This window comes from Amphiprion ocellaris, chromosome 8 (genome assembly GCF_022539595.1).
Source record: "Amphiprion ocellaris isolate individual 3 ecotype Okinawa chromosome 8, ASM2253959v1, whole genome shotgun sequence".
Classification (NCBI taxonomy): Eukaryota; Metazoa; Chordata; class Actinopteri; family Pomacentridae; genus Amphiprion; species Amphiprion ocellaris.
Window position 1 is genome coordinate 36,530,499 of NC_072773.1, and position 12,103 is coordinate 36,542,601.

At 38.5% G+C, this 12,103-nt stretch overlaps 1 protein-coding gene across 5 annotated transcripts in view; it reads right to left on the reverse strand.

Moving 5' to 3' along the window:
• LOC111585305 (uncharacterized) overlaps positions 1 to 9,996 on the reverse strand; it is a 50,007-nt gene extending 40,011 nt beyond the window's left edge. The window contains exon 1 of one of the 5 annotated variants that reach the window (XM_055012701.1): positions 9,668 to 9,993. In XM_055012701.1, the coding sequence (XP_054868676.1) occupies positions 9,668 to 9,919 (252 nt within the window). In that variant the 5' untranslated portion in view covers positions 9,920 to 9,993. Of the gene's footprint in view, positions 1 to 1,988; positions 2,302 to 9,667 lie in introns of those variants that run through there. The other 4 variants (XM_055012700.1, XM_055012703.1, XM_055012702.1 and 1 more) reach the window with 4 other exon arrangements.
• Positions 9,997 to 12,103: the final 2,107 nt, after the last annotated feature.

Genomic DNA, 12,103 nt, shown 5'->3' on the forward strand with positions numbered 1-12,103 from the left:
ACAAAATAACAAAAACGAGACACAATGTGACAAAAATGAGACCGAAAACAACAAAAATGAGACACAAAATGACAAAAACAAGACACAATATGACAAAAACGACACCGAAAACAACAAAATGACACACAAAATTACAAAAACAAGACACAAAGTGACCAAAACAAGACAAAATAACAAAAAAGACACAAGATGACAAAAACAAGACCAAAAACAACAAAAACGAGACACAAAACGACAAAAATAAGACTCAAAATGACAAAAACGAGACATAAAAATGACAAAAATGAGACACGAAAAATTCAAAAACAAGACAGAATTACAGAAATGACACAAAACGCTAAAAACGAGACACAAAATTACAGAAACAAGACAGAAAACGACATAAATGGGACACAAAATGACAAAAACGAGAAACAAAATCCGTTCTGTGCATCACGATATCGATCAGTTCTTCATAAAGTCATGAATACCAGCGACTTTCATGCATGTATGAATCATTTTACTAGAAGACAACAGAATATAACGTAATGTCGTGTGAATTATCCTCCTGGTTTTAAGATATTTTGTCGAGCGGAGTTGAAACCAGAGAAGAGGCAGAGGAGAGGTGAAGATGTGAGAAGGGAAGAGGACGTGTTCAAACAGCGTTCAGATGGCAGCTGTCATGAAACAGCAGCCAGAATATCTCCTCTCTGAATGTTTGACCTGGTCCTGTCAGAGCTGAGACAAAGACTGATGGAGAGAAGAAGACGGACAGCGAGGAGTCTCTCTCTCTGACCCAGACAGAAACCAGGCAGCACATTCCTGCTGAGGCTTTTCAGTCCCGTCTCATTCATCAAGAGGCCACAACCTGAGCTACAATCAGCACAGAGCAGAGAGCCTAAATCTGGCTTCATTTATTTTAAGATGCAACATTTCAGTGCATTAACATCTGTTTACCTTCTGTCTTTTATCAGTACGTGTCATATTTAACTTACTATATCAAAAGGAGTTGCTATACATCTAAAATATTAGGTTTTTCTCACTCTTTGAACCCCTTAATTCGACCTTTGTTACTTTCATTTTATGCAATGATAAAACTTGAATGTTGAACATGTTAAATATAAAAGTACTGGCAGTTTTTTGTTCTGATTTTACATCGTTTTGATTTAATTGGTTTGATAATTGGTTAGTTTTTCACCTTTTGCTCTCTGAACCCCAAAACCAACCAGCAGGTTTGAAAAGCATGGTAACAATTTTAAAGATGGTCAGAAAATACTATGCGATTCTCAACTTTCCAACAGTCCTTGAACTACTGTGTAAAAATGGCCCAAAAATACAGAAAATGGCAAAAATGAAACACAATGAGAAAAGCGAGACACAAAATGACAAAAGCGAGACACAAAATGACAAAAATGAGACACAAAATGACAAAAATGAGACACAAAATGACAAAAGCGAGACACAAAAATGACAAAAATGAGACACAAAATGACAAAAATGAGACAAAATGACAAAAATGAGACACAAAATGACAAAAACAACACACAAAATGACAAGAATTAGACACAAAATGACAAAAACGAGACAAAATGACAAAAGCAAGACAGAATGACAAAAATGAGACACAAAATGAGAAAAATGATACACAAAATGACAAACGCGAGACACAAAATGACAAAAGTTAAACAAAGTGACAAAAATGAGACAAAAAAATTACAAAAACGACAAAAAGTCTTCTTGAAAACAGCTCATTTTGTCTCAGTTCAGAGAAAAGTGAAACATTCTCACATCTGATCCGCTAAAGCCTGATTATTTTTAGTGAGTCATTTAATTTTCTGTCTGTCAATTAACTGGAAATTGCTTCCTGAGCTGCACTTGTTCAGGCGTTACATCATCACAGAGCCTTTAAACCAGCCCTCATCATCACCACCATCATCATCATCCTCATCGTTGTCACACGTGTGCACCGGACAGGAAAAAGCAAAGCGAGGAAAGCAGCTGGATCTTACCCTGCAACAACACGGCTTGTTCCTCATATCTGAGAGTCGCGTGTCTCGGCTTCAGCCGGAGGACCAACATGTGCTGATGTTGTTTTGTTTCTGTTGTCAGCTACTCTTCCTCTCTCTGGTCCTCCTCCAGGCTCTGCTAATGCACTGGATCCATCGGGGGACGAGGAAAATGTGCAAAAAGAGGGACAAAATAGAAAAAGAATGGAGAGCGAGGATGGGAGGAGGACATGTGCCTGAGTGTGACAGCATGTCTGAGGTATTAGGCTGAGCAGAACCAGCGTGTCCTCGCCGGAGGACAGAAGCTGTTGATTGGACCGTCACCGCCGAGGCCTCGTCGCCCTCGTCTCTCCGTTGATCTCATTCTCTCTCTTTCACAATCCCTTTCTTACTCAGCCCAGCTCCCCCCTCTACATATTATAAACAGGATATTTGACTTAATCCCAAATCTCTGCCCCTCCTCCTGTGCTTCTTTGTCAGCTAGTTGTTGTGAATTACAATCTGCACAGAGTCACACGTGTGCCGACACAAAATGACAAAAACGAGACACAGAATGACAAAAACGAGACACAGAATGACAAAAACGAGACACAGAATGACAAAAACGAGACACAAAATGACAAAAACGAGACACAAAATGACAAAAACAAGACACAGAATGACAAAAACAAGACACAGAATGACAGACAAAATGACAAAAATGAGACAAAATGACAAAAATGAGACACACTGGTTTTAGTCTTTTCTCATTCCGGCTGCTGCGTTTGCTCCATATTAGTCTTCAGATCTGGATTTATGGATTATTTTTTTAATTTGGCACTCTCACTACTCCATATATTTCAATACAGAAAAAATATTGTAATTTACGTATTAACCTGAAGAAATGCGTAACTATTTGTGAAAATATAGATTTTTAATGTGGTCAGTATTTACAGTTTTAGCTTATTTTTACAGTTAATGTATAAATTTTTAATTTTTTGTGTGAATCTTTAAGATAATAATGAATAATACATTTTTGTTAAAGACAGACATGTTTGATTTCATGAAGTCAGATCTGATCACAGTGAACAGTTCATGACAGATTGTAATTCCAGGTGTGAAGCGATGCCCTCAGACCGTCCACCTGTGATCACATCTGCTCAGACAGATGTTATTCCAGGTGTGAACAGGACCACGGTTCACGCTAAGCTCTGAAAATGTCGTCCGGACTTTAAAGGCTGACTGACGGACATCTTCCGGAGGATAAAAGGTTCAATAAAACCTATTTGCAGCTCGTCTTTGGTTTGAATCTCCGGTCTGTTCTGTCGTCTGTGCAGCATTAGCAGCTGCAGACGTATAAAAACCGGCAGTAAAACAAGCCTCTGAATGCAGCGCCGCCGTTACTGTATTTGGAAGCAGTGCTTGTGGGTGTGTTTTTTTAAAAGGCGTGTGTGTTCTCTGCTACAACAGCCTTAATGGAACGGAGTGTTTAGAAGCCGCTAATCCCAGACAGTGATGGAAACAACTGCACCTCGAGCCGCGGCCTTCTATTTTTGCCTCTGAGCACGCATCACCCTGAGCTCCGGCTTAGGCACCTAGCACCTCATTAGCATTCTGCAGAGCAGTTAACATAACTGGAGAAGCATTTTCTCCACCGAGCTGGTCAGGGTCAGAGCCGGGCTGCACAGGAAGACAGTATAAATGAGAGTTTAACAACAGACAGGCTGCTTCGGTGCTTCTGAAAACTGTGTCATGGACGGTTTGGGTGGATGAGACGGGACTGAATCCAGGAGTGTGCATCAAATGGATCAACTCTGAAATTTGTTGATCCTCTTTTTAGAGACTAAACCTTCTTGCGAGTCATGTGACGATCTGCGTACGTGAATCCTTCCGTCTGTTAGCAACATTACTCAAAAACGGACAACCGAGATTTGGATGAAATTTTCAGGGAAGGTCAGAAATGACTCAAGGACCAAGTGATTAGATTTTGGCAGTGATGCAGCTTATAGTCTGGATCCACTGATTTGACTAAAAAGTGGTTACATGTCCACATATTTATGCAGCCTTTAATTAATTTGCATAAAAACATTATTTCATAAAATCTGATGTTTAAAAGAATCCTACATGATTCAGTAAATACATCCTGCTAACTAATGTCAGGATAAAGACGCAGATTCTGGCAGTTTTTTCTAACAATAAAGTCTGATGGAGCAAATTAGCTTCTAATGTGACCTGAACCTGGAATTTATCATCTTTCATTGCATCATTGTTTAGTTTTTGCAGCAACATTCAGTGAACAAAACCACTTTTCTTTGTTTTGCCAGAAAACACCATGAGATGCAGTATTAAGCTGGATTATTTTGCCTCTGGACACACATGGAGAGACATGGAGATTCTAAATTCCTGCTGTTGTTGTCTGACGTCTGATCAATGTAGCCACTGTAGTGATTGTGACATAAGAGAAGGAAAAGCTTTCAGAAGAATCACACTGCAACTCAGAATCCTAACAGTGTTTTCATTCCTGACTGTGTCTTCATGTGTTATCTGTGGTCAGTGGAGGAGGAAGAAACTGGCTGGAAACCCTGTGGTTTCTCTGCTGCACAAGTCACAGAAACGCAGCAGCAACGAAAACGACTGAAGCTGGAATCAAATGTGAAAGTCCTTCACATGCAGTTTGGATAATAAAAAATAAAGCAGAGGCTGAGAAAACCTCACATCTTTTTCACAGTTTTGAAAGACACGTGACCATCTCATATTTGATTCCTTTTCTGTGCATGGTTGTCCATCTCATAGCGAAAAATGACCACAAATATGCATAAAATTATCACAAAAAGACCGAAAATGCCCACAAAACGGACCGAAAATTACCAAAAAGAAGCAACACAAAACAACCACAAAAAGACACAACATGACCACAGAAAAACACAAAATTATTCATTGAGAAAGATTATTATCATATAAAGACACAAAATGATGAGAGACACAAAACAACTACCAAAAAATTGCAAAATGACCACAAAACACCTAAAATTACCACAAACAGACTGAAAACGGCCACAAAAATGTACAAAACAAGCACAAAAATGCACAAAATGACCACAAAAATGCATAAAATGACCACAAAAATGCATAAAATGCCCACAAAACGGACTGAAAATGACCAAAAAAGAAAGAAGAAATTATATTTTTGCATTCATGTCCAATATTAAGACAACTGTTGAGTAGGTATGATGGTGAAACCGCTCCAATAGAATCCCAAACGGAAGAGTTCTATCATATTTTTACTGGTCTAAAAGAAAAATCCTGGTTGTCCATCTCATAGTGCTCCAAATGCAAACTTTCAGGCCTCTAGCTGCGTTATTTCTCAACTTATGGCTCTTCAAACATTGTTCCACAGATTGGTGCGAAGAAAACATGGCGAATGTTGTCACGACTCCACCTTCTTCTAACGTTACCCGAGAGCCCAGATTTAACACAAGGTCAACTCAATCAGTAATTACCACTTTAAGAAAACACAATCTGTCGAATGGAAGCTGTTCAGATGCAGGGCTTTGGGTGAATTGAACAACCGTGGTGTGTTTATCTGGACTGACAGGTTGAAGCATCCAGCTGTGATGGTGACCACCTGCTGGAACACGACATCAGCTGCCTGCTGACGACCACATGACTGTGGTCCTACTACACATCCACCGCTGAGGACCACCAATGTTTATAAAACTGTATCTGTGAATATTTCCTACTTTTTAAAGAAATTTTTAATAGTTTGAAGACATTTTAAAGTTATTCTGGACCCATTTTTAGTCATTTTTTTAACCCTTCTCAGCCATCCTAGACCATTAACTCATTTTGGACAGGGTTTGAACAGTTAAGGAGGATTTTTTGAGCAAGTTCTGGACAGATTTGAGTAATTTCTAGTCATTTTGTACATATTTTGGGTCATTTTTGACAAATTTTGACAAAACTTAGAGAACATGCTTATTTTATGAGGTCTGATTTGAGTAATTTTGGACGTGTTTTTATTGTTTATAGTCATTTTTGGAACCCTTCTAAGCCATCCTAGATGTTTAACTCATTCTGGACAGATTGGAAACAGGAAGAGGATTTTTTGAGAAAGTTCTGGACAAATTTGAGTCATTTCTAGTAATTTTACACATATTTTGGGTTATTTCTGAACAAGTTTTAACAACATTTAGAGAACACATTTATTTTATAAGCCATTTTGGATGTGTTTTTATTGTTGATGTTGACCACCTCCTCCAAAGCTCCAAACTGCTCTGGATTTTTCAGTTCAAACCAGAAAAGTACCTGTAATTCCACCTCCATTTGGTACAGTAACTCTGAGTGTGGGAGGACAAACCTTTACATGCGTGGGTCACTTAGCGAAGGTGCAGACAGGCTGACAGGAACGTAATCATTTCCAGTGTGACCTACAGTATTTCATGCTAATATTACGACTCGCTGAGCTTCAGAAAAACCCCAACAGTGGTTTAACCGCCTCACTCAGATCTAAGCTGCCTGATTCAACACTCGGCTCTGAGACGAATTGACCTGGCGGTGAGAGGGAGAATGTCTATTTCGGCCGGGCGACCCCTCACGGCCCTGCTGCTCATAAATCACCAGGACCTGTTCCAGGTCGCTCACCATGAGCTGGGATGTCGACTGGATTTCTTTTTAAAGGTATTGTACTCACAGAGACGTGTGAGACGGAAATATGACGCCTGCAGAAACAGAAACAACCACTGAGGCAAAGAAAGGTGGACTTGCAAGCTCTGCTGTATTATATATTTTTTGATTTATTGTTATTCTTGATAAAAACCTGTTTTTAAAAATTAGACGTGTAGAATAAAATGCTAAAATGATGATCTGATGAAGTATTTATGATTCTAATCTCAGATTTAGTTCATTTTTCTGACAGAACACCAAAACCTGAGCTGTATGCGAGTCAGCACAGACATCTGGTCCTGTAAAACGCTGTAAATATGAAGCTATGGGTGTTTAAATCTCAGTCACTGCTGGTGGTCTGCCCTGTTGCGACTTTCCCATGATCCTCTCAGCAAAACTACGACACAGACACACACATATCACACACAAAAGGGTATAATTTATGTCTGAAATAGCAAGAAAACCTCAAAATATGGGCTCTTAGACTTTCTCTCTGCTCTAAATATTCTCAGATTTTCCTCCCAAATCCAGATTTCTAGATGTCTGAGCTTGAAAAAGTGACAGATTATATGATATTGCCTGTTTTTACAAATTAACCCTCGTGTCGTCCTGCAGGTCAAAACTGACCCGTTTTAAAGTTTGAAAATGTGGAAAAAATATATATTTTCACAGTGAAACTTCTGATGTCCACTTTTTCAACATTTTTGGGAAATCTTTGAACATTTTTTGGTGGAAAAAATGTTTCTTAAGAACATTCACAAAAAATCAACCAAAGTCCAGTGAATTTTGCTGGATTTTGGTAGATTTTTTGTGAATGTTCTTAAAGAAAATATTAGAAGTTTTACTGATGTATACGGAATCACTTGAGATTTTTTTGGGAAGATTTTTACTCATTTTTTGAAAATATTTACAAGAATTTTCTTGCCAAATTTGGGGGATTTTTTAAAAATAAAACTTTTAAGGAATTATTGGAATTTTCTTCCTGAAAGTTTTGCAAATGTTCTGAAATTTGGGGAATTTTTTTGCTGAATTTTTGGATTTTTTTTCAGACAAGGAAACAATATTTCTTGGTGCCCGTAAATGAAGACAACAGGAGGATTAAAGAACACACATCATGTTTCCTGAATGAGTTTCTGAGGCTAAATCTGGAAATAGTTTGAGGAATAAATGCCAAAGAAAGCCTCAAACACACAGCCCTAAATAAGAGGAGACAGGTGAAGAAAACACAAACAGAGTGACGCCGGGTGGCAACAGAAAAGCTTAAAAACAGACCCGAGAACAGCATCTAGAGGCCGGCCGCTACACCTGCACCCGGAGGAGACAAACAAACGGCAGCTGGTCAAACAACACACACATGCAGAAAACCTCCAGCCTCTTATTTATAACCTCGCCCACACAGCAAAGAAGCAGAGAGCCGGGAAGAGCAGCGAGACGGACAGGAGCAGCTGATTCCACGAAGCCACGGCTCGCAGGAGGAACATCAGGCTGCAAACAGCACCGGCAGCAGGGCAACGGGAACTTTTCTACTCCTAAAACCTCTTTAGGACTTCTCTGAATCAATATTCATCCACAATAACATCAAAAATCATCAGATTCGTCCACCACAGTTCCTCAAAGTTCAAACTCATGTCGGCCAAAAGCCGTAATTCTAATCAGGCAGCAACAAACTCCAGCAAATGCAAAAAAATTGCAGACGTCTATGTAGACCAGGAAAGTCAGATTCATCTTAGTCCAGGTTCCACATTCAGCCCAGTCTGATCTCCAGTAAAACCAGTAAAATCACAGCATAAAAACCTATCAATAACCACAACTCCTAATAGTTCCTTTGTTTCAGTGCAAAAATGTACATAATTAATTAACTATCTATTCACAAAACATCATGAACGACCTGAAATTTCTGAAGAAAAATAAATTCAATTTCAACAACATTCAGGCTCAGTTTATCCAAACGACAAAAGTCAGACAAAGTCAGACAAGAAACAACAAAAATGAGACAAAATATTACAAGATGAGACAAATAGTATGAAACAAAACAGACAAAAAATGGACACATGACAAAAGCAAGAAAAAATGACAAAAACGATACACAAAACAACGAAAAAAGCAAAACACAAAATTACAAAAATAAGAAAATACACAAGTGAGACAACAAGGAAACACAAAACGGCAAAACGAGACAAACGACCAAAGTCAGACAAGACAAAAAAAACAAAAAAAAACAGACAAAATATGACAAAAATGAGACACAAAGTGGCAAAAGCAAGAAACAAAATGACAAAAATGAGATAAATGACACGAAACAAAACAACAAACTAGACAAAAAAGTTACAGAGCAACAAAAAAAAACCAGACAAACGACAAAAACGAGACAAAAACACAAGCGAGACAATAGGAAACACAAAACGAGAAAAATGTGAAACAAAAGTCAGACAAAAAACAACAAAGAAAATACTACAAAAATGAGACACAAAATGACAAAAGAACAACGAGTGATTTAGTAGTTTATGATCCAAACAACTTGTCATGGTCTAGAAATGATTTTAAATTTATAGTTTTACTATTTTACAATCTGCAGTTAATGTCTTCTCTGGAATTTTTACACTTTGAGGGCCGGATTGGACCCTCTGGAGGACCGCTTTTGGCCCACGGCCCGCATGTTAGACACTCCTGACAGATGAACTGACCCTCCTTCCTGTTTGTGGTGTCAAAATAAACTCTCCACAGTTCTAGTGAAACGCGCAGATTTGTCCTTTTTTCCAGCTAAACACGCACTTTTGAACAAAAAGAATCCCAAAAACCCTACAAATTAAACTCATTCATCCCGTTCTGCAGTAAATTAAAACGCAGGAGAGTTTCCCAAAGGTCAAACAGTGCTGGTTGAGCCTGACACCATCATGTCCATGAGTCACCACCGTGCCAGCTCCAAACACCAAACATCTCACTCCAACCACTCAGCATCTGGTTGAGGACTTTATAATAATAATAATAATAATAATAATGAAATAAAACACAGGAAATGATGATTCCTCTCTAACTCTCGCCTCTTTCTTCCGTCCAGCTCCGTCTGTCCGTCCGTCTGGTTGTCCACCTGCAGCTCCTGGTCGGCTCCTGCTGTCCGGATCGGTGGATCTCCGTCCTCCCGGTGCCGCAGAGTCTCCGGCGTCTGAGCCACGGGGAGCTGCGGGGGCGCGCACCGAGGACGCGCAGGGAGCGAGATAGAGGGTGAAACCAGTCATCTGATCTGTGCAGGGGCTGGGAGCTTTGAAGACCTCATGAGGAACATCAGACATCATGTATCATAGTGGACATTTTTGCTGTTTTCAGGCCTACAATCAACATGGCCGCCTATAACCAAATACCACACGGCTTTTAGAGAAAGATTCTTCTAAATATTATATATGCAATGGAGTAAAACTGAAATGTAAAATTATTTCTACGGATATTGTAGTAAACATGCTGACTACTTTATACTAAATAACTCAGAAAGCCTTGGAGTCTGACCAGTCTTTTCTTCAGGAGGAAATGACATCATGTGGAGCAGGTCATGTGATCTGGAATTAACACACTTCCTGGAGAGGTGTTTTTGTAATGGGGAACTTAGTGGGAAGTGATTTCTGGGACACAGATACTATTTGTAGTTTTGTGTTATAAAAAAACACAAATGACCACAGAAAAACACAAAATGACTCAATGAGACACAAAATTATCATAAAAAGATACAAAATGATGAGAGACACAAAATAACGGCAAAAAGTTGCAAAATGACCACAAAACACCTAAAATTACCACAAACAGACTGAAAACAGCCACAAAGGGGTGCAAAATGACTACAGACACACAAAACAACCACGAAAAGACACAACATGACCCCCAAAATTCACAAAATGACAAAAAAATGACCACAGAAAAACACAAAATGAGTCAATGAGATACAAAATTATCATAAAAAGAGAGAAAATGACCACAAACAGACTGATAATGACCAAAAATGACCACAGAGAGACACAAACTGACAAAGAAACACAAAATGGCCGAAAAAAATGCACAAAATGACAAAAAATGACACAAAATGACTCAATGAGACACATAATTATCATATAAAGACACAAAATGATGAGACACACAAAATAACCACAAAACGCTGTGAAATTATCATAAAGCACCTAAAGTTACCACAAACAGACTGAAAATGGCCATAAAGGAGCATAAAATGACTATAAAAATTCACAAAATGACCACAAAAAGACCTAAAATGCCTACAAAACAGTCTGAAATTACCAAAAAAGAAACAAAATGAGCACAAAGACACACAAAACAACTACAAAAAGACACAATATGACCCCAAAAATTCACAAAATGACAAAAATTGACACAAAATGACCACAGAAAAACCCAAAATGACTCAGTGAGACAGATAATTATCATATAAAGACACAAAATGACGAGAGACACACAAAATAACTGTAAAAAATTGCAAAATGACCACAAAACACCAAAAATTACCACAAACAGACTGAAATGGCCACAAAAAGGTACAAAATTATCTCAAAATGATCACAGAAAACACAAAATGATTCAGTGAGACAGATAATTATCATATGAAGACACAAAATGACGAGAGACACACAAAATAACTAGAAAAAAATTAAAAATGACCACAAAAACACCTAAAATTACCACAAACAGACTGAAAAGGGCCACAAAGGGGCACAAAATGACCCCAAAAATGTACAAAATGCCCACAAAACAGTCTGAAAATGACCAAAAAAGACACAAAATGAGCACAAAGACACACAAAACAACAACAAAAAGACACAACATGACCACAGAAAAACACAAAATGACAAAAAATGCTGAATATTGTGATCCAGTGGAGTCTGATGAGCAGCTCTATGAGTTGAAGGTGTTTTATTCTAAGATGCTTCACATGCTTGTGTTTACATCACAGCTTCCTTTCTCATGGGAACGATGAGCAGCAGCTTATAATAAGAAAGGAAGTTCCTCCGCAGCGTGGGCTTCCATCGCTTCTACACAATCTGAAAAATGTGGCACATCAGCGTTCACACAGAGGAAAGTCATGAATGTAGATCTAAACACCAGTACAGGGATTATTAAGGTCAATGGGACGGTTTCAGACATGAGGAGCTCCAGTAAACATCACTCTACAATCAGCACTTTGAATCTGATTGTTCTCCACAGCTTTTCTATTTTCCAATTTCATTTTCATCATTTTTTTGGCTCCTTCTGCAGCAGCGAAGTTCGAGGATTCATTTCCTCCTCAGGTCAGAGGTTGTGGAAACAGCAGAGAGATCTCAGCAGACAGTCATGTAAAAAATGATCAGACCACCCTTGGTTTCTTCAGCTTCTTGTTCATTTTAATGCCTGGTACCACTAAAGGTACATTTGTTTGGACAAATATAATGATAACAACAAAAATAGCTGATAAGAGTTTAAGATTCAAGATTTGACCTCTTGAG